General features: G+C 53.4%; 4 protein-coding genes across 8 annotated transcripts in view; 2 read left to right on the top strand and 2 right to left on the bottom strand.

The window, feature by feature from the left end:
- Positions 1-941, top strand: part of TP73 (tumor protein p73) — a 31,216-nt gene extending 30,275 nt beyond the window's left edge. For both annotated transcript variants that reach the window (XM_074848399.1, XM_074848398.1), the window contains exon 14: positions 12-941. In XM_074848399.1, the coding sequence (XP_074704500.1) occupies positions 12-332 (321 nt within the window). In that variant the 3' untranslated portion in view covers positions 333-941. The remainder of the gene's footprint in view (positions 1-11) is intronic.
- A 1,438-nt stretch (positions 942-2,379) lies between these two features.
- On the bottom strand, positions 2,380-10,619 carry LOC141933671 (myo-inositol 2-dehydrogenase-like). Of its 2 annotated transcripts, none has more exons than XM_074848550.1 (9): positions 10,372-10,619; positions 9,534-10,079; positions 8,454-8,524; positions 7,853-7,961; positions 6,886-7,016; positions 6,489-6,596; positions 5,362-5,480; positions 4,477-4,633; positions 2,380-3,852 (listed from the first exon to the last, which is right to left on the bottom strand). In XM_074848550.1, exons 1-9 carry the CDS (start codon positions 10,617-10,619, stop codon positions 3,704-3,706), a joined length of 1,638 nt encoding a protein of 545 aa, XP_074704651.1. In that variant the 3' UTR covers positions 2,380-3,703. The 2 variants fall into 2 exon arrangements, 1 of the variants encoding a protein (XP_074704651.1); XR_012626184.1 differs by having other exon boundaries at positions 3,729-3,852; positions 4,186-4,633.
- Positions 10,618-13,625, top strand: CCDC27 (coiled-coil domain containing 27). Of its 2 annotated transcripts, XM_074848552.1 has the most exons (7): positions 10,618-11,113; positions 11,634-11,764; positions 11,909-11,983; positions 12,262-12,474; positions 13,027-13,131; positions 13,236-13,366; positions 13,512-13,625. In XM_074848552.1, exons 1-7 carry the CDS (start codon positions 10,618-10,620, stop codon positions 13,564-13,566), a joined length of 1,206 nt encoding a protein of 401 aa, XP_074704653.1. In that variant the 3' UTR covers positions 13,567-13,625. The 2 variants fall into 2 exon arrangements, with proteins under 2 accessions (XP_074704653.1, XP_074704652.1); XM_074848551.1 differs by lacking the exons at positions 13,236-13,366; positions 13,512-13,625 and having other exon boundaries at positions 12,262-13,157.
- An 82-nt stretch (positions 13,626-13,707) lies between these two features.
- On the bottom strand, positions 13,708-20,452 carry LRRC47 (leucine rich repeat containing 47). Of its 2 annotated transcripts, XR_012626183.1 has the most exons (8): positions 19,801-20,452; positions 19,230-19,673; positions 18,419-18,535; positions 17,101-17,216; positions 16,504-16,606; positions 15,984-16,073; positions 14,705-15,077; positions 13,708-14,222 (listed from the first exon to the last, which is right to left on the bottom strand). XR_012626183.1 is itself a non-coding variant. In XM_074848549.1 (7 exons), exons 1-7 carry the CDS (start codon positions 20,434-20,436, stop codon positions 14,838-14,840), a joined length of 1,746 nt encoding a protein of 581 aa, XP_074704650.1. In that variant the 5' UTR covers positions 20,437-20,452; the 3' UTR covers positions 13,708-14,837. The 2 variants fall into 2 exon arrangements, 1 of the variants encoding a protein (XP_074704650.1); XM_074848549.1 differs by having other exon boundaries at positions 13,708-15,077.
- Positions 20,453-20,961: the final 509 nt, after the last annotated feature.

Below are 20,961 nucleotides of genomic sequence, written 5' to 3'. Positions count from 1 at the left end.
TGTTCTTCCAGGATCTCGGAGCACTGAAGATCCCGGAGCAGTACAGGATGATCATCTGGAGGGGGCTGCAGGAGCTCAAACAGAGCCACGACTACGGGGCCCAGCAGCTGATCCGCTCCAGCAGCAACGCCTCCACCATCTCCATCGGCAGCTCGGGCGAGCTGCAGCGGCAGCGCGTGATGGAGGCCGTGCACTTCCGCGTGCGCCACACCATCACCATCCCCAACCGCGGCGCCGCCGACGAGTGGGCGGACTTTGGGTTCGACCTCCCGGACTGCAAGTCCCGCAAACAGTCCATAAAGGAAGAATTCACGGAGGGGGAGATCAACTGAGGGGCTGCGGAAGGCAGCAGCAAGAGACCCGGGGGAAACGAAACCCCCTGTGAAAAATATTTTCAGCCTCGGGCGTCTGGAAAAGTGTAATTTTGTTGTCCGGAGGGGAACTGCAATGACAGGGCGGCCCCGAGGCGCCTGCCCCGGAGGGGAACCCGCCGTGGCTGGGCAGAGGGGAGGCGCCCGCCGGTGCTTCGCGTTGGGCTGGAGGAGCCGCGCGGCCGCCGGGGAGACGCCGCCATTTCCCTTTGGCGGGAGCAGCCGCCGTTCCTGCTCACCCGCCCCTGCTCCGTGGTCTCCGGGTGCCCGAACCCGGCCGCTGTAAAAAGGACGTCGCGCCGTTCCTGCTCCATTTTCTGTACCGGTACCTGCCGGTGACCGAGGCAAAGCAACACAACCCGCTCCTGACGGACTGCCAGAACCTTCCCGTTTCCTTCAGTTCTCTGTAGAGCAGAAAAGAACCTGTTTGTCAGTTCCTGATGTGTTCATGTACTTAAATATTTGTGTATATAAACAGAAGCAAATGTACATACAGTATACTCATCGTGCTGTAAGGAGAGAAAAAGATTTGTTTTCATGTAAGCTATAAAAATTGATACTTATTCCTGAGACACTATAGTATCAAGTAAATTAATTTCATGTTCTAGCATGTAAACATGCAGAAAATCATGTCTCCAGCCTTATCTATTCAAAATTCCATTTTTTTCCCTCCTCTATCTCTCTTTCACACGATTGCAGAGGAGGGGCCAGGCCAGTGAATTCCCCGGGCTCATCCCTCCCCGCTCGTTTCGCTGCCGGGTTTGACGCGGCGAGCAGGAAGGCAGGAGGTGTAAATTTGATGCGACTTTGGAGCGAGGAGAGGGACTGGGTGACCACGTGAGGCCCTTCCAGTTTCGTTTTCTGTTTCTGGTCATTTTTTCCAGCCGTAATTTGTTGTTTCATGCTGGGAAAACACCTCAGCAGGCAGCAAGGACACGAGCAGGCGTGTTCCCTCCTACAGAGCGCAGCAGGTCTCCGAGCGGCCCCTTGGCGGCTGCCGGGCGCGAGCTGCTGCTTCTGCCCCGCGCGGGACCTGGGGCAGCCGCGGGGATCCCACCCAGGACACCCCAACGCGTCGCCTCTGCGATGGGGCCCGGCAGAAGGTAGAGCTGGAACCACTCCCACCTCCCCGGGGCTGGGGAGGGAGCGAGGAGACTCTGCCCGAACCCCAAACCCTGGGGCCTCCAAGTGGTGGAGGTGGAGCAGGAGAGGAGCTCGAGTCCCACTGCGGCCTTCATGGCTCCTCCTCTTCCTCCTCCTCGCAGGCCTGTCCCCACCCGAAGGGAGGATCAGGGGGAAAACCAGCATCAACTCAGAAGGTGCCGAACCAGCAGCCCCAGGGCCCTGGTCCTCCCGCCGCCACCTCGGGGTCCCAGGGCAGCTCCGAGCCTTCAGCGCCCAGGAGGCAGCCGCCTCCTCTTCCTCCCCGCCGGGGTGAGCCGCTGTAACGCCCCCAACACTGCCGTTAGGAACCCCACTCCTCTGAAACTGAACCTGTGGCCTGAGATAACGGCTCATTAAAGCACTCTAAGGCTTTAAAGATCTTCGTGTTTTCAGTGTTAATTAAGGTTTCTTCTGGCAGAACTAACAGACACACGCCAACCGTGGTACGAACGGTATCTTCTGTAATGTTATCTTTGGAAAATGTGTTATTTTTATAGCTGTGGTTTCTTTTTTTTTTTTTTTTGGTGACACAATAAAAGCACACGTGGGAATCACAACACTCGGCAACTAAAGCCTGGCTTACACCGCACAGCAAGTGTCCTCCAACACCAGCCTAAGCCTCACGCGCGCGACCTCGAGGGGCCCGAGCTGCTTCGCTTCACCCAGCGCCCAGCAAGCGACGCAGAGCGGGAGCCGCTGCCCAGGCACGAGGCCGGTGAACCCCACCACGGCCAAGAGAAACCTGCTCGCTATTGACAAACTGCTACAGGGAGTAGAGAGGCAAACACCTACTTCTTTATAGGTAAAACTGTTGTTTTTTCAATAAATGACTAGAAAATAGAGATGGAAATTGATAGCAATCTTTATCGTCAAGACATAGCTTTTCTGTGTTTGAAAAATTACACCGTTAAAAACAGTTTCCACGAGAGAATTGTCTTTAGTTATAAATGTCACTGCTATTTCTACTTTTAGCAATTCCATAGGTAGGAACTGGAAATCGATCGAACTAAATAATCTTGCAAGAAGTGTCGTTTGTAAGCTAACACTCAAGGCAAGAAGTTATTTTAATACCATAAAAAAACCCTTTCAAAAGATCTTGAAAACTGGTGTGTGGGAAACAGACAAGAACAGTCCAGTCCAGACACCCCCAATAAGCTCCAGACAAGACTAAAAGGAACGAGGAACCTGGTTTAAAAGCAGACTTGCCTCTGCTCCTTCTGTGGTGGATGTTCCAAATCTGCTGGACTGTAAAAGCAAACACCTTTAAAATACGCCATCAGATGCCCTTCCAACACTCGGGGAACTTTGATTATTAGTTCAGTTTTGCTACTAAAATGTTAACATACAGCATTTGCATTTAAAACAGGGAAAACAACAGCCTCCTGCCAGCTGCCTCGGGTGACCCAGCCAAGGCGCAGCCCGATCACCCGCCCAGCAGCCGCATGTCTCTGAGGCGCCGTCCAGGGCCCCCGTACGAATTCACAGATCGCGTCCTGAAAAACCCCTTTAATAACCAGCGTCAAGTACCCGAACGCCCACGCGCGTTGTCGCTCAACTCAGGGTCTTACTACGACGTTTCTAATGCCCGGGCGGCCGGAGGTCTCCCTCCCTGCGTTTTCTTTTCCCCACTCCCCAAGAAAATTAGATCATAACCTCTTCTCAAAAAAGATTTAGAAAACCCAGTAAAAACAACGAACGAAACAATAAATAGGAGGCCCAGAGGCGAGTTCAGCACAGGAGTCACGTTCCTGCACGTACTGATGGGAGGCGAGCGCGGCGCAGAGGGACGCTCCCATAGTTTTTCGCAGCAGCGCGTCCTCCCGCTCGCGGAGCTGCCAGGAAGGCGCCCGCCCGCCCCGTCCTGTCCCCGTCACGGCCTCAGCGCGGCCCGAGGAGCGTCGCTCTTCTCCCCAGAAAACAGCTCCCCAGGAGGAGGAGCCGCCCGGGTGAAACCGCCCGGAATCTCTCGAGGGCTCCGGCCGACGTGCTCAGAAACCCCCGCAGGCTCCGCGCCGAGCGCTTCGGGCTCAGAGGCGCCTCCGTCTGCTGGGCGCTCCCGGTGAAACGTCAAAACCACGAGTCTTGTTTTAAGGTGACAGTGGAGACGTCGGCAGGTGGACAGACCTCGGTGTGGCAGAGCTTCACGTTACCCTTCCCCTCCGCGCGCATCACACGATCTCGGTCTTGATTACGGACGGCGCGACGGCTTCGCTGCGCAGGTCCACGGCGGAGCCGTTCCTCCAGGACTGCTCGGCTGCTGCAGCCACCTGGATCGTCCACAGAAACTGCTCTTTGGTTATCGCGGGGGGTTCCTTGCCTGCAGGGACAGGAACGAAGCACCAGATGAAACGCGTATCGTCGCTCGCTCTGCCTCGCGGCACGAGACTTTAAGAAGAAGAAAGTTTCAGCCCCTTCTCCTTCCTGTCCTGTGACCAAAATCCTGTCTTTTTGTCAGCGCAGCCAGAACAGAAATATCTTCCTTCCTTCTGGGCAGCCAGGACTGTAGGCGAGGCTCTCCTTGCTACAAACAACAGCAAGGTCCAGTGTAATTTTCCCCTCCCGATTTTCAGCTCTTCTCAGAACGCAGTTTCAGACCAACACTCCATCCCTCACCCCTCTCACTGACCCGAAAGTGAGAGAAGCAGCTCACCCCCAACCAAGCGGCCTCGTTTCTCTTCATCTACTGAGAGGGGGTCAGCTGCCGGCGCTTCCATCGAACCCTCGGCTCCTTCGCAGACCGACCACCCCACGTGTGTTTTCACCGCGCTCAACCCGACACCGGCTTAAACCGAACCACGACGAATCTCACCCCTGGTTTCTCGTTTCTTCTCGGGGTTTCAGACACAAACACCAAACGGCTACTGAAGCAGCTCCTGAAGGGAAGTTTTCGCTGAAAGCAAACCCAAAGCGACGCCGGCCGTTAACGTGAGCCTCGTCCTACCTGTCAGGGTTCTCAGGAAGTGTCGGAAAAGCTCCCTGTGGGCATCCCTGTAGCGCTCGGCCTGGGTCTGCGAGCAGACGGACACCGAGGTCCCGTGCTCCGTAATCCCCAGGGGATTCTGATTATCGACCCGTAACGTGCCTTGAGAACCATGAACCTGCAGGGAAGGCAGCAAATGGGGAAGAAAAAAAAAAAAAAAAAAAAAAAAAAAAAGAGAAGAACGTTTTTAAGCTATCGTGCTTTTGAGCTTAAACACCTGGCTAGTCTACAGAAGCCCTGGTTTGTACAACCAAGAAAAGGCACTTCTAAAATTTAGGAGTTACAACCGACAGAGCCCCTGCACGGATCAGACACAGCAGAAAACACCAGGTACGGGTTGGAGCACAGTGGCTCTGCTCATGCAATATGTCCATATTTTTTTTTTCCATCTGAGCAAAGCTCCTTTTTTAAGTATTTAACAGATATTACTCCCCAAATCCAGCCCACGCATCTGTTATAATTCATGACTTTAGGGATTTACAGACAATTTGCCTCTGAGTTTACACTTTTCTTCCCCTTTAATACCCTTAACTCTTGGCTTCCTACACACCTAAACACACCCTGGGAAGACAACAAATGAGCTGTGCGACAACATTTCAGCCTCAGGAGAGCTGACACCGATTTCTGCTCTAGTATGAGCACATGCAGCCCCACCAGGACACACGTGAACAGAGGCAAGATTCAGGCAGCGGATTGCAGATTAAACAGAGACAAGCAATCCCGAGGCACAGCGGTGATTCGGGCAGGCTGCGGGCATGGGGCACGACGGGCTGCCCCAGGAGAAGGCAACGAGCTCGCGCCGGGCTGCGGCGTGGGGACAGACCCGGCTGCAAAGGGAGAACGCACCTCCAGTCGCTGATCACAGCGTTTAGTGCAGTGCTGACTGACGTCCAAAGTTACAATTGCTCCGCTAGGAAATTTCATGCTGACCGCTACAGTGTCTGCATCCTTCAAGTAGGCCATATCTGAGTGATAAAAAAGGCGCTGGCTCACACCAGGAACAGCAAACCAGCAAGTACTACGACTACAAAGCGCTGCTCTTCCCTCACGAGGCGACACGGGCTCTACGACACCTTCAAAGCGGGAAGCAACGGCGACAGCAAAGCGCTTGCTGCAACGTACAGCGGCTGGTTTACCTTTGCCGGCGCTTTGAGGGGGAACAACGAGCTCTGCAGAAACACACGGCCCCTGGGCCTCAGCTCCACCTTCCCTGCCCGGGGCTCTCCCTAAAGGCGCTGCCACTTCTTCTTCCAACCCCATTCGCCTTCGCAGCTTGTTACAGCCAAGATCAGGCAACTTCCAGCACGCAGCTAGGAGGCGGCAGATGGTACAAAACCCTCCCCGGGGCGTTTTGTTTGCTGCATTTCAATGACTGTAACGTTGCACACCACACTTTCTAACAACAGCCAGCCAAGGTCGGCGGCAGCTGCAATTACCTTAATTAAAACTTTGCGTTCCCATTTAAAAAGTGGCAGCTTCCAGTTTTATGGTTAGTTTAAATTAGTCTGGTAACCCAGAGCGTGCCCATCAGCTTGAGAGGATCCAGAGTGAATTCACACCTTTAGCTGTGCCGAGATCAACAGGTAAGTGCCAGAGAACTTGGAGAAAGCAAAGAACTGAAAGAGACTGCGCTGACATTCCTGTAAGCACCGAGCCTCGCTCGTTGTTTTCTGCACTCTGGTTTTTACAGGGCAAACTCGATATCCCTCGACTGCCACAGAGAGCCCAGGGACACCTCGACAGCAACCGCTTCACGTCAGCAGGGAGGTGACCAAATTCAGAAATCAGCACTAAATACCCTGCCTAAAACAACTTCTTTACAAACCTGCCTTCTCTTCACTAGACTATTTTTAAAACTGTTCTATGATGGAACAATTATGTCGCAGCTGCCACGCTCTCACACTCTCTTTCTTCCCAATTTTAGTACTGATGTCCAGAGGTACACAAGAAAATATCAAAAGATTTATTCTTACCTGCACAGAATGCATGCCCCAGTGAAAATATTGTGTCTGGTGCACTCTCTCCCAACAACAAACTGATAATATCTATATCGTGCACAGCAGCATTATAAAAAATTCCGCCTGGAAGAAGCAAAACTGGGCATTAAGGTCTCCACATTTAAAACCCACAGTCAATGTACATTTCTGAACTGCACCGAGATCGGTATAAAAAGCACCCTACATCGAAGAAACTAGTACTAAAAGCAAACAGAAAAATGCGACAAAAGTAAAGATTGGTAAAGCAAATGCTCCTCAAAAGAAAACCCATGCAGCCTGAGGCTACGCAGACATAGGGGACTTGCTGCCAGAACCCGGGGCGAGATACATTTCCAGTCCTTGGGGGAAGAACTTCTGAGAAGCCGCTCGCTACCTGACGTCCTGAGGAAGCTGAGGGACGCTGCTGGGTACTCGCTGCTGATGGTGGAGATGCGGTGGATCCTCCCCAGCGCCTGGCTGTCGCGGACCTTCCTGCAGAGGAACTGCAGCGCTGGGTCGAAGCGCCTGCAGAGAGAAGCCAGGAATTAAACTGCAGGGATTAAAAGCATTTAAAGGTGCAGTAAATTACCTACAGTTCTTCCTAAAGCCCCACCTACAAGTTTACGTTCAGCTGAGTGTTGACCCAAACCTCAGCTGAGGTTCGACCTTACGGCCGGGATCGGACCTGCGGATCCCGAGGCAAACGTTAGGGCAGGTACTTTGTGTAATTACAAATTAGTGTCTGCAAAATACATATATACTTGTCCAAAGAAGTTTTATTTGCAATGAAATTAACAATTCTCAGCAGAGGAGCACAAAACTGCCACGTGTTTACTCACAACCCACATCCCCTCAGCCTACGCACACTTCAGTCACAGATCTGCCCGACCCGGCGGCTGTACATGCACAAAAAAATGTGAGTGAAAAACATCCTTAAACCACAGGCCAAGAAACTGCCTCACAGAACGGCACGGCACGTCAGAATATTTCCTCCTCCTCAGCTCCAACGAGCTCTAGCGTTTGCAAGACCTCAAAAGGATGGCAGAGACATGGACCCCATCTGCCTTTGGCCATTCTAAAAAGTGTGGAGCTTTCACATCCTGAAAGCTTCATCGTTTGAGTTCCACTAGCGTCCACTTGAGCAAACATTTAATTGAATCTCATGACAGCTAGATTTCATCCCCATTAAGCATGAAGAATTAATCCAATCCAATTAACTCCCAGATGAACAACGTTAACAAGCAGAAGTGAGAGTAAGTTCATTTGAGGACGAATTCAGGAAAGCCTGAGGAATCAGTGCTGCTTTCAGAAGGCACGTGCTTCTTTTCAAGTATAAATCAGAAGAAAAACGCTGGTCTTACTTGTAAAATCCACACACCAAGGGTCTTCCACATCTGTCAGCTTCATCAAAACAAGCTTCTGCTGTCTGCCTGTCAAAACTGGGCAGCCTCTCGCAAAATACACCTTTTCCTGTGCAAAAGGGTACAGAACACGGGGTTGAAGGCAAGACCCGTCTGCACAGAGCATTTTTATCTTGCAATATGTCATTATCTTCTAGAAGGTCTGATGGAACTGGAGCATGGCTTTTTACTTCTTGATGCTACCAATTCCCTTTTGGCCCCCAGCTGTGGTTTTACGAGCTGGTTACGGACCTCAAGAAGTGTGACTGCTTTGACAGACAGTTCTCCTTTCAGTGCCAGTGCTACTTCTAGGACTGGACACTCCGCACGGCCGTACTGGGACCAGCCCAGTACGAACTCGCTGGCGTTAAGCCATTAACATCAGTGTCATCAGCAGAGTAATTTCTCTTCCATTATGCAATTAGATAGTCTGCACAACTCACGGGACACTGCTGAAACGAGACAGGGTTCACACGGAGAGCCTTCAGCAAGCAGGCGAGGTCTGCCCCAACCTGTGCTACCGACTACAGATAAAACCTGAATTTGCAGCTGCTCCTCTTACCCGCCCGTAAAGCGTCTATTACAATCTCGGAGGCTTCTTCGGGTGGTGAACAAATAATGGCTCCAGAGACCCTGCAGAAGTCAAAAGAAAGATCTTCAGTGAAGACAAGGTTTTCACTAGAACAACCAAAGCTCAAAAGCTCCTTTCAGTTAGTTATTTTTATGACAGCCGCCTTCAACTTTGAGGATGAGTTAACAAAAACAAAAGACATAAAACCCCACTGCTCTGGAAGAGCAAGTTACGGTATAAAAGGAACTCGGTACCTGCTTGCAGGGATGAAATATGGGGTGACATATCAAGGTTAAAATTACAAGAGGCACAATGGAGTTGCATTGCTTTTCCTGCATCTTAGAGGAGAAGGCGTCCTCTGAAAAGGAGTTAAATCCTGCTAGTTAACACACACAGTGAGATCAAAAGTATTTATGTGGCAGAGCTGCTGAACAAGTGATCGGCACATCTCAGCTTATCACCACTCTTTAGTTTCTAATATCAAATCCATCTTTCTTAAAAGCTCTGCCTTTCACTTTTGCAATGATATTTAAAATACCAATTTGAGACCTGACTGTAACCACATCACTTAGACGTTACTCGTTCAGTTCAACTGTAAAGCAAAACACCACAAACTCTTCCCTTTACACCAACTCTCACTTTCCTCAAACAGCTTCAAAAGAGCCACCAAGCTCAGCCAGCTGCTCCGAGGCAGAAAAACTGGCAGGCAGCAGGAAAGCCTGTTGCTTATTGCGCTGTGGGAACAGAGGAAACCAAGGCTTTTTTGTATTTCCTAACAAACTGCCTGCAACAAAACTCCTCCAAGTTTCCACCGATTCTGGGTACGGGAGTCAAGCTGAGCTGCTCAGGGACTTGTGAAGCACCTCTGGGCAGGTGACACAAGGCTGAGCCTGTAACAGCCCCTCGGTCTCGCTCCGTTCCCCCGTGTGGGGCCGGACGAGCATGGTCTGGATCCGCTGCGGCACAGCAGCGTTTTGCAGAGGGGACACAAGCCTGGCACGGAGACACCGGCCCCGAGCCCGGCGGCAGGGAGGCGGCACGGCACGCACGGGAGCCTGCGGCGGACAGTACCGCTGGTCGTTGAGCGCGACGTCGGCGTCCTGCTGCCGCAGCACCCTGGTGCCAGCCAGGAACTCGGCACCGAAGGTGTGCTCCACCTCCTCCAGCTGATCCTCCACCACGTAAAGCAAGCAACAGCCGCTCTCCTCCATCAGGCTTTGAAACAAGGCTTTGTTAACGAGCCCCACGCCGAAGAGGGCGAGGCCGACACCGCTGCTGAGCCGCACGGCGGGTGCTGGGCCGTCGGAAGCCTCGGGTGCAGCCCCTCTCTGGCCGGCCTGCTTCGAGGGGGCAGGTGCGATCCTCACGCGGAAGGCAGCAAGCGCTGAGGGGCGGCTGGCAGAGGTGGAGGGCGACGGGTCTTCCCCGGGGGTGGCCGCGCTGGCGGCGATGGGGCGGTGGGGAACCAGCGGTTTGTGGTAGGAAGGCGGCGAGGGGAGCGCGCCGTAGCCGGAGCTGGTGCCGGCGCTGGCGGCGAGGATGAAGGAGGGCTGGGAGAGCAGCGCGGGCGCGTCGAGCTGCAGGGGCAGGCCGGGGCCGACGTCTGGACCTGCAGAGCTGGGCGAGAGAGACGAAGGTTGCGGGGGGGGGCCAGACACAGACGAAGGCTGGGGGGGGGTGCAGACATAGGAGGGTTGAGGGGGCCAGACACAGACGAAGGCTGGGGGGAGGCCAGACAGAGGAGGGTTGGGGGGGCCAGACACAGACGAAGGTTGCGGGGGGGCCAGACACAGACGAAGGCTGGGGGGAGAGGCCCTGCTCCCCCTCGCCGAGCGAGAGGCAGCGGCCCCGCGGTTCCAGCCCGCCCCAGCCCCGGGGGCCGAGCCGCGGGGGGGCCGCCCGCACTCACAGCAGCAGCGGGGCGCGCAGGCCGTGCTGGCGGAGCAGGCGGCGGTTGCGGTAGTGGCGGCCGGAGGAGAGGTGCTCCAGGATGCGGTCGCGGCGCACCCGCATGGGCAGCTGGCAGGAGGTGCAGTACAGCGTCTCCACCACCGCCGCCTGCTCCTCGCCGCCGCCGCGCTCCAGGAGGTGCCGTTTCACCGCCAGCTCCGAGAACTCGGCCGCGTAGTCGTGCAGCGTCTTCTTCTTCCGCCCCATGGCGGCGGCCCGGCCGGGACCCGCTCACCCGGAAGCGGAAGTGGCGGCCCCGCCGCCGTTGCCTGGTAACCGCGCGCGCAGCGGCCCGGGCGAGAAGCGGAGGCTGCGCGGCCCGGCCCTCGGCGAGCCCCGGGCGAGCCCCCACCGGTCCCGGGCGAGCTCCCCCCCGGCCCTCGGCGAACCCCTGGCGAGCCCTGAGCGAGCCCCCGTCCCGGCGGGGGGACAGACGGCCGTCCCGGGCAGCGGGGAGGGCCCCGGCAGCGCTGGCGAGGGGCTCCAGCCCCAGCTCCGAGCCCACCTCTCCCCGCACCAGGAGTCCTCACCCCGCTCTGCGATGGAAGGAGCGAGCTCGGGTCAAGCGGCTCCCGACCACGGTGTCAGCGGCGCCGGCCGGGCCTCGCGGGGGGAGGCGAAGCTCACTGAGGCGCAGGGAGCCGACCCAGAGCTCCGCCAGGAACTGCAGAAAGCGAGGGATGACTACAGCATGGCCACAGGTACCCCGGGGAAGGCGTCCAGAAAACACGCTGCTGCCCTAGCCCCCACGTTCACATCTTCTTGCGATTCTGCTCCTTTCACCTAGAAAAAGAATTCTAGCTTAGGTTCTCATGAGCACAAAACCTCCTGCTTTCCACGGTCGCTTAGAGCGAGGCTGAAACACCACTTGTTTTGAAACCCCTTTCCCTGTGGAAGCGAAGTGCATGAGGAAACCCCGCAGAGGAAGCCCCCAGCACTATTCCGGGGCATCCAGTAGAGTTTCAGCACTCTGGCAAACCTGTGCTTGTGCTGCCGGCTCTGCTAGCCCTCACACAATGAGGTTAGTTTAATAGATACCACAGCAAAGTACTACAAAATGCATCATCCACCAGCATCACTGGGGCTGGACCATTAAATTCACCCACGGTCTGTGCCCCGAGGGCTACAACAGCAGCTCTGCTTACGCTTACCTGAAAGAGGGAGCCACGAAGCTTTTGGCAGGGATTCGGTTTGCTTAACAGCAGTACTCCAACTTCACAGGTGTCATCTCTTCCTTGCAAAGACAACTGGAGATCCAGGAATCCCAGCTTCGGAGAGCCAAGTCTGAAAAGGAAACGCTCCAAAAGAAGCTCAGAGAGCAGGAAAACCAGCTACAAGCCCTGTCTGCCAAGGTACGGCCCCGAGAGCGCGGTGGCCGTGCTCAGTAGGAGAGCTGGCAGCGGGGGATTCGGGCTTTGTGCAGCAGTTCCCTTCCTCAGAGAGGAGGTACACCTGGGAACTGCAAAACTGAACTGTAAAATAACTTTCTGCTAAAGTTTTGCAGCCTGAGAGAAGGACGGAAACACGAAGAAATGATGGCGACAATAGAGGAGAACTGCAGTCTGCGACAGGTAAATCTGGTGCAAAGCTGCTATAGAAAATTCTTCTGTTAGCTGCGTAGTTGTGCTTGTTTTGGGCTTGGGGGAGTTTGCCACATAAAAAAAACTCTACTCAATCCAGTAGTTTTAGAGAAAACGCCAAGTAATAATGGTTACCAGTACTGGCAAGGCTGTTAGCCTGTAGGCTCTGCCCAGGAAATACAAGCAGCGTTTGGACCAGCTACAGGGAAGATGCGTCCAAGCCCGCTCGCTTTCTTCCTCGCTGCAATACCCTGATTTATCCATCTCAGGTTGTCACAGAGCAAGAATCCAAACTGGCTGAGCAGAACAAGCTGATCAGCGAGTTAGAGGGGACGGTCAGGCAGCTGCAGGCAGAGGTTCTGAGGGGCCGATACCACATCCATGAGCAGCAACGGGCCCAGGAGGCGAGGCAGAACCAAGCTGAGATGCTGCAGCACAGGGAGCTGCAAGCCAGGGTGGCACTGGAGCGCATCAGCAGCAGGGTAAGCACCACCTCCTGCCTCCCTCTTGGCAGACACTTCAACCACTCCAGCAGAGAATCTGAAAGTTTAGAAACATTCTTGGGCAAAGCACAGTGGGAGATGCTCCAGGACACTGCGGGCCTTTGCTCTCAGGACCCGGCTTCCCTTGGCAGCCACGGGGCCAGCAGAGCAGAAACTCAGGCAATTGGCTTCCCAGCTCTTATGTCACTTGCAAAGCAAAGGGGCCTCAAATACCAGAAACCCTTGAGAAATTCAGAGCAGTTTCATCACCAGATTTCTAAAACCCTTCCAGGCTCAAAGTAACAGGTATCCCCTGAAAGGCATTTCCTGCCTGGTAGCGAGCACTGAGCCTGCTACCCAGGGGAGGGACTCAGTCCACCCAGAAACACATCGTTATCACAGCACTCGCAGTGGAGCCCAAACTGCCCCTAATTTCCCCTAAACAGACTTCCCTTTTCATCATTCACTAGTACTTTGTCCAAGTCTGACAGTGCAGTCTCTGTAACTAAACACCTAAGACTAAACACACCTACTTTCCTCTTTTATCAAAAGTTTGAAAGATACCGAAGCAAAATAATTCAGGCTACGTTCAGTACGGCAGGCAGCAAGGCTCCGCAGGCAGAGCTGGCGGACGAGGAGGTGCTGGAGGCGATGCAGGTACGTGGCGCTCGGGCAGCCGACGGCAGAGGGCTGAGGGGGTACGAGAACGCTCTGCAGCGCTGCTTCCATCTAATGCCTTCCCACCTCTGTATGCATTTCAGAAAATCATTAACGAACGGCTGGAGTTCCATCAGATGCTGAGACAGAAGGGCGTCAAGGTCCCATCGCTCTACACCATGGACGCTACTTTATCACCTGCCAGCGCGAGGGAGAGGAGGAAGAGCCCTGCGAGGTAGGAGCCTGAGGCGCCGTGGCGGAGCACCTCAGCAGCCTCACACCCCCGCTCCTTGGTTTTGAGACTTACTAACAAATTAAACTCATTTGACTGAAATAGAGTCCTGCAGGAATATCTAATTCAGTTGTTTCCACCGCCTCAGAGCACAACTCACTGTAACTCGCTGCAGAAACAGTCGACCTGGGAGGGAGGCCTGAGCACTGCTAAGGACCGCCTGGCCACCCGCAGCGAGAAGCGTCGCGTTACTGTTTTTGCAGCACACGATGGCTGCTTCGGTGAGCTTGTGTAGTTACACGACTGGAAAACTCACCAATGCCAAAACAAGGGACAGCGACATATGACCGCAAGAACAGTTTTATTTTTCCATTCAATACGCAAGTCCCAACACGTATTTGACACGGTAGCTAGAAGTTCAGTTAGAGCTCTGTATTTTTTAACAGAAAAACGTCAGTCTGTAGGTCACCCCAGCTTATGGAGAAGTTCGCATTCACACAGGTAGTAGCCCAGATGTAAAAGTCACCCAGACTGCAACAGTTAGAACCACTCAGACTACCTGTATTTTGGAAGGTGTCCCCAACACTCTTCACGTGGGAGTGTGACAGAAAGCTCCAGGAGGGTCACTCTGGGCGAGAGTCCTCACGTTCGGGGAAACGGGGAGCTTCAGTGGTGTCGATGTAAGGCAGCGTTAGCCCTCTGAGTGGAACTGAACTTCGGGAGCAGGAACAAAGCCAGTCCTCGATCAGCACTAATCAGCGGGTACACAACACGGTCACCACAGCTGGTGTTCCCACGAGGATGGATGATGGCTCCAAAACGCACTGGACATGCAAACCCCTCCACTCAATTCAACTGCCTTAAAAATGGAAGCTCTGTTAATGTCTGAACACAGAAACCATCACTTTATAACCTACTCCTCAAGTTCTGACAGCGATTAAATTGTCACAATTACTCCAGATATAAAAATAAAATTATGCAGAACGAGACGTCAGCGCAGTGGCTTTGTGTTCTGTCCTCAGGACTGGCACACAGCCGGGACTGCGTTTCAGTGCTGTCACCTACTGGATTTCCCAGTTTAGCTGCCAAAATAATCATCCAGCTGAAACATGCCAGGAAGAACCAGGGACCTTGCAGAAAAATACAACTGCACTCATTGTATAAACGCTACGATGGCACAATGATTTTCCCTATGCCTTCTGACTTCCAGCACCACCTCTGCCCCTCAGTTGGCTTTTGAAGATGCTGTTCTCTGTCAGAAGACCGATGACTTTCTATTAAGGCTGAAAGAACACGATACTCCTTGCCGTAGCTTGATCAAACTTGAAAGATTTTACATACCCAGGCAGGATGCACCGCATCTTTTCTTCAAAAAAAAAAAAAAAAACCCAAACCACCTCACTGCGTACAAGTTGCGTTGTCGAATATGGGGAAAAAAAAAAAAAAGGAACCATTTTCTTAGCTTTGATAGCTGCTAGCGTATTACAGTCAGAAGAGAGGACACTGTGGTCAGGTCAGTTTTTGAAGGATAAAGTACTTTCAAGTTTCCATCAGTGTCCACTACCCGAACCTGCTCCACTACCAACGGAAGATTCATCGCCTGTACGTTCTGGCTGGGGTTCAGATTCACTGGTCCACAAAGAGCATCAGATTCGTTATCCGAGCCCGAGTCTTCCCTATTTTCCAAAGTAAATCTGTTCAGTTCTGCAATTTTCTGTTAAAAGCAAAATACAGAAAACAAGATTAATTCTGTGGCTAAGGCCTCACAGCAACTCCAAGGTGCAGATCTGGCCAGCATCTGCTGGAATATCTGCACGGAAACATTCTGCAGAGGGTTAGAACCTTCCAGGAAACAGAAAGGGGTTTTGATGTTATCACTGCTCTGCTCTCCAGGAGGTCCCGCTCCTCTGAATAGTTTAATTTTTTACGTTTAACACAGAACTTGGGCTCTGTCAAAGCACTGGATTTTAAGCCTGCTGTAGGATCACCACTGAGTTTGCTTTTGGTGCATCTGAAATTGTCTCTGTTAGCAGCTGGTGTCAACTACACAAAGCAGCCTTCACCAACGTGTTCTAAGGGTCATGTGAACTGGATGAGAAAAAATATATTTATCTTGCAAAATATTTAACAGCAAACTATCCTGTACTTGCCATATCCCAAGTTTTAACCTTTCAGTAAGAAAGCTTTAATGAAAAGGAAGCGTGTTGACTGGCATTTAACGAGACTGTCCTGTACATATCTGAGAGGTAATTCTGTGATAACGACAGACCAGGCAAGGCCGAGGGGAGAAATCTCCCAAAAAGAATTTATTGGCAGCATCTCAAGCCATGAGATCACTAACAAGGGGAAGGCGTTCAAAGTCAAACCGTGCACCTCCAGTTGTGGTAACACAACATTATTTACCCTGGTGAGTTTTGAGGTCTGCCAGTTAGTCAGGATATAAAAGAATATAAAAACCTTTTGTGATACAGCAAGAATGGAGGAGTAAGTGAAGGAGAGGGAATGATAATACTGCTCAAATTAAAACCGACTTCTGTATTCTTCTCAATACATGCGAGCAATTAACCATTTTGTAAAGATGCACAGCAAGAACAGAGGGTTATCTTCCTGAACTACTTACCAGAATTAGTGTGTCCATGACATCTTTGCATATCTGTAAACTGGTATCGCTCGTCACTTCCAGAAACAGATCACGGGTGTCTTTTCTAATCTGTAAGAATGTCACAGGTACAGCACATAAGGAGTTAGAGCACACTCACCCGCAGCCTCTTGGCACCATTTTGGTACACAAGCTGCAGAAAAGGCTTTCATTCAGTTCCACCAGAGGCAAAGTTCTGCCTTTCTTGACAAGTCAAAAGCCATACTCTTGCCCTTCAATAAAGCCACCTCTGCAAAGGCAGACTGGTGCCTTTGGAACAGCTTGCCAGAGCCCGACAGATTTACCAAGGTGAAAATACAACGCCAAGATCCATCTCAATCTGACAACCCAGCAGAGAAGGTTCAGGCTTTGAAGATTTATATTTGGAATGCAATCACAAGTTTCACAGAACTGTGCCTATCTTTGGATCTGGAGCCAAGTATCTCTCCGTGGAAAGAGACACTGTTTAATTCTGATTAATGCATTTCCACTAACGGAGTACCTTTGTCTTCTCACTATTGGTTATCGGAGGGAAAGAAATCACAACGCCTTCGGCATCCACGAGACACGGGTAGTTATCTTTGCCATCCAGTAACTGCAGGTACCTGCCAAGAAAAGCAAAGAAGCAAAAAGTGAGCAACTGAAACAGCAGCTGGACACAACAGCAGAAAACAGTGACAAAAGCCAGCGCCACGCTCCGCTTCGGAGCTCACCTACGTGCAGATTTACCGCGCCTCTGATTCGCTCAGCACACTGAACGCGCACGACATACGCTTCATCCCTCTGTTTCCCTTCTGTTTGCTATTCTAAATGTCTCTGTCACCTCTAAGAATAATTCAGATGACAAGAATTTACTCTTGGAGCAGCCAAAAGTAACGGCAGGCGCTCATCACCTCGTTTCACTCCAGGTACTCTGTGTGTAAACGCAGCTCAGTGTTTTTCACCGCAGGTCCCCAGGGCCGTGCTGGGTTTCCAGCCCCATCACCCTCACAGAACACGCCTCCTAATAACATTCGAGCACCTCTTCGTCAGTGCTGTCTTTCCATACGAGTTACCAAAATTCACATGAAAAAACCCCACAAAAGACCAGTGTACTGACTTGTGCAATCCAGAAACATTCTGACGCTTCTTCTGCTTCCTCTGCTCCTCAGCCTCTAACTGCAGCTGACGGAGAAGATCCTTCGCCTTGATCTCCTTTCGACCCAGGGGCATTATCTACTCCATACGAGAAAACAAACATTGAGATTTAAGAGTGACTCAGACACTGGGGTTATTAAAATTCTCCCGTAAGCTGGTCAATAATAACACCCATACTTCTGTGTGCTGTCGTTCCCAACACCTTTTTCAGCGTGGCCACACACTTTCTACTTAACATAGACCACGATGATCACACGGAGTTTAAAACTTTGTGTGAGCTACAACACCCATGTGAAAAACAGGCTCATCCACTAGTACCCGACCAGGCCTGGACAGCTTCTTAGCCAGTTCCTTCACGTCACAACTTGCTGAATAACGTGAAAACCTGCTGCCCTGTCACAGTAGGAAAGGCTCTGCAAGCCAGCAGGAAAAGGAAGGACTCATCCCCAAGGACCAGGCCACGTGCACAGAACAGTTACAGACACGAGGTGTCTAGAGAGCAGAATACACCAAAAACTTCGGGTCAGCCCCAGACAGTGTCCCGACTACTCGGTCCTTCAGCGAGGGGGGGCTCTGGAGGGAGGATAATTAACAGACATGCTGAAATAGGCCTAAATAAATAAGGATGACCAATTTGAAATAAAATTCTTATATTCTGGATTGAAGTTACAAGTACAGTCTAAGAGCTTGTCACACAGATGCACTGCAAGCTTTTTTTATTTATTATTTATTTCCCTTCTTTGAAAGCAGCAACATCAGTAACATGAGATTGGGTCAATCAGCAGACCCTGCTTTGATTTAACGAGGTTACCCTGAAGGCTGCTGCCGTTCAAGGTGCACCAATGAGCACCTGCTTTGCTGCAGGACAGTCCAGGCACAGCCTAACAAACAGGGACCTCCAGGGAACATTAAGGTGGTAACACCACAACAAGGGAGAAAGGATCAACACCGAAACCTCAGTCACCCTAGGCAAAGGCACATGTTAAGAGAGATCAGAATGGTTTTAGAGGGGGAAAAAAGTCTACGTCTGCTTTCCCTGATTAAGTCCTTAGACTCAGCACTCTTAACTGGTCCTGGAGCAGCAGCAGGTAGCTTGGTGAGGCTTGTTCAAGCAGGCCTTGTTACAGCAGGATAGAAAGGAAATTAGTAGAGATTCTAAACTAAAGTTCCTGTAATTAGTTTCCTAGGATCTTCAGGGAAAGAAAATTCTTTCCATTCTATACAGTTCCAGAAAACAAAAGGAAAAAAAGTGGAAAAGCCCTCGATGCCACTGGCCCTACCTTCAGCTCGTCAGGAGGCTGAACACCGTACGTCAGAGGGCCCCTGATCAGCTGCAAGTCGTGGGTGGCAATTGTGGCTGCTGTCCGCTTTTCACAGATGTCTTCGTGCAGTTTAGTCTGAAACACAAAGAACACCATCAGAATACATCAAAAGCATCAACAGGATTTATTCCTCCTGGGGTTCAGCATTTTATGTAGCATTATCAGCTAGCTGAGTGACCCTTCTGCATTAAATGGAGCCCTTCACCTGCGAAAGTATTTTATCTGAATTACAATCCAAACGCAAAGATAGCGAAGCTCAGCATGCAACATCTTTCTCAAGTTGCAGATGAACAGTTTTAAATCAGAAACAATCCCAAACGCGCGCGTCCCGCAATCCGAAGGAAGCGAACGCCGACGTCTAAGGGACGGGCGAGCAGCCTGGCAGGCGGAAGGCTGGTCACCACACCTCGGCTGGAGGGTTGGGCTCGGATCAGGGGACCTGGAGCCAAACCAGGCTACGTCTGGCGTGGACGCGGGTTTAGTCCTCAACAGGTTCCGCAGCACCAACAAGCTGGTGGTACAGCAGCAAAGCAAACGCCTGTGCACTCGTCGCCCTCTCATGGTAATATCTGAGCTCGTTTGGGTTCTTTGGGAAAACCAGTTCTGCTGGTGACGGCCTGAGCAGGCGGCACGTCGCGGGCAGAGGCCACGCCACACTGCCGTCCCCTCACCCAAGAGCTCACCCTACATTTCAGAAACTTATCTGCTGGCCGGAGTCCAGCACAGTCCATTTCCAACTCTCCTGCGGCAAACGAACGGCAGCAGTTACCTGTGCGGACAGGAACCTCTTCAGAGCACTTCCCGGCTTGAGGTTGACTCCCTTCAGCACACAGCACACAATGAAGGCTCGGACGTCTTTGACGCCCGGGCTCACTTTGACCACTAAAGGCGCTGGGTTTTCAGAGACGTGCAGAACCTTCACCAGCAGCTTGCTCGCCTCCTCCACCTCGTCGTGCTCCACGTCGTCCTTCTTCTGCTGCTGCTTCTCCCTCTTCTTCTTCCTGGCCTCCTCCCTGGAGCTCTCGCCCTTCCCCTTCCCGCGGCCGCCAGCCCGCAGGTACTCCAGGATGGCCTTCGTCTGGCAGCCATTGACCATCTTCTCCAACCGCTTGTCCTTCAGCTGGTTGCCCTTGAAGTTGGCTTCCTTCAGCCGGGGGCAGTCGGCCAATGCGGCGGGCAGCTCCTTCAGCTGGTTGTTGGCCACATCCAGGCTCTGGAAGAGAGAAAGACAGAGAGGTGAGCGGACGGGTGGTGAGGGCATGAGGGGAGAAGGGGACGAGGGCGTGAGGGGACGAGGGCGTGAGGGGACGAGGGCGTGAGGGGACGAGGCCTGCTCCCACCTTGAGGGCCGTGAGGGCAGCGATGTCGGCGCCCAGCTCCACCACCTCGTTGTCGGCCGCCTCCAGACGGCTGAGGAGCGGGAAGGCGGCGGCGGCGGGGGCTGGGGAGGGCAGCAGCCCACCGGGCAGGGCCCGCAGGCGGTTCCCGGAGAGCAGCAGCGCCTGGAGCTGCGGCGCGGCCCAGGCCAGCCCCGGGCCCAGCTCCCGCAGGCGGTTCCCGCTGAGGTTGAGGCTGCGCAGCTGCGGGAAGGCCGCGGGTCCCTCGGGAGCGGCTCCCGCCGCCGGCCCGCCCAGCGCGGCGGGCAGCGCCTCCAGCCCGTTCCCGGAGAGGTCGAGCAGGCGCAGGGCCGGCAGCGGCCCGCCCAGCCCCGCGCCCAGCCCGGCGGGGCCCAGCGCGTTGCCGCTCAGCACCAGCGTGTGGAGGGCGGGCAGGGCGGCGGCCAGGCCCGGGCCCAGCTCCCGCAGCGCCGCGCACCCGCTCAGCTCCAGCGACTGCAGCAGCGGCAGCGCCAGCAGCTCCGCCGGCAGCCGCCCGCCGCCCGCCGCCACCCGCTCCGCCACGGCCGCCCCGGGCAGCGACAGCTCCCGCCGCCGCTCGCGGGCCGCCGCCTCCAGCTCCGGCCAGGCCGCCGCCATGGCGCCGCGCTCCCGGGGCCGCCCTCCGCCGCGGGAAGGCCCGCCCGGCCCCGCCGAACCCCGCCCCGGCCCCGCCCCGGCTCCGCCGAGCCCCGCCCGGCCCCGCCCCGGCCCCGCCGAACCCCCTCGGGCACCGGCGGCCGCCGTCCCTCCGATAGAATATACTTCACCGTTGCTAGTAGCCACGGTTAGTAATTTAGTAGCCACGGTTAATAATCGTGCTAGTAGCTAGAGTTACCGCACCCATGGGGACAATTACAAGGTTTTGAAGCTTGGTCGAGTAAGAGTTCGAGCAATAACAAGTTCTTCAAGAACAAGCTTTGATCTCCAAACCCTAGGAGATAAGCAGAACATCCTGGACCATAAAAGAGATGTCTGGGATCATGTGGAGGATGTTATTTGACAACCTGGCAAAGGGACTATTTGATTACTTATCTTGGCAATTAAACTAATTTTTGAGTGTCCTAAAGTGAACTACCTTCATTATAATACTAAAAACCACACCCACAGGTCAGAAAAGGCCCC

The sequence above is a fragment of the Strix aluco genome, chromosome 22 (genome assembly GCF_031877795.1).
Source record: "Strix aluco isolate bStrAlu1 chromosome 22, bStrAlu1.hap1, whole genome shotgun sequence".
Lineage (NCBI taxonomy): Eukaryota > Metazoa > Chordata > Aves > Strigiformes > Strigidae > Strix > Strix aluco.
This window is presented reverse-complemented; position numbering and strand designations above follow the sequence as displayed.

Excerpts from the sequence above, each read along its gene's own strand:
- CCDC27 (XM_074848551.1), top strand. The coding sequence starts at position 10,618 with ATGGCGGCGGCCCGGCCGGGACCCGCTCACCCGGAAGCGGAAGTGGCG. Across the intron at positions 11,114-11,633 it reads TGACTACAGCATGGCCACAG|GTGTCATCTCTTCCTTGCAA; the intron begins GTACCCCGGGGA and ends CCAACTTCACAG. Across the intron at positions 11,984-12,261 it reads AGAACTGCAGTCTGCGACAG|GTTGTCACAGAGCAAGAATC; the intron begins GTAAATCTGGTG and ends TATCCATCTCAG.
- LOC141933671 (XM_074848550.1), bottom strand. The coding sequence starts at position 10,619 with ATGGGGCGGAAGAAGAAGACGCTGCACGACTACGCGGCCGAGTTCTCG. Across the intron at positions 7,017-7,852 it reads TTGGTGTGTGGATTTTACAA|GCGCTTCGACCCAGCGCTGC; the intron begins GTAAGACCAGCG and ends TTCTCTCTGCAG. Across the intron at positions 6,597-6,885 it reads CAGCTTCCTCAGGACGTCAG|GCGGAATTTTTTATAATGCT; the intron begins GTAGCGAGCGGC and ends TGCTTCTTCCAG.
- LRRC47 (XM_074848549.1), bottom strand. The coding sequence starts at position 20,436 with ATGGCGGCGGCCTGGCCGGAGCTGGAGGCGGCGGCCCGCGAGCGGCGG. Across the intron at positions 19,674-19,800 it reads CTGCCCTCACGGCCCTCAAG|AGCCTGGATGTGGCCAACAA; the intron begins GTGGGAGCAGGC and ends TCTCTCTTCCAG. Across the intron at positions 15,078-15,983 it reads TCATGGACACACTAATTCTG|AAAATTGCAGAACTGAACAG; the intron begins GTAAGTAGTTCA and ends TGCTTTTAACAG.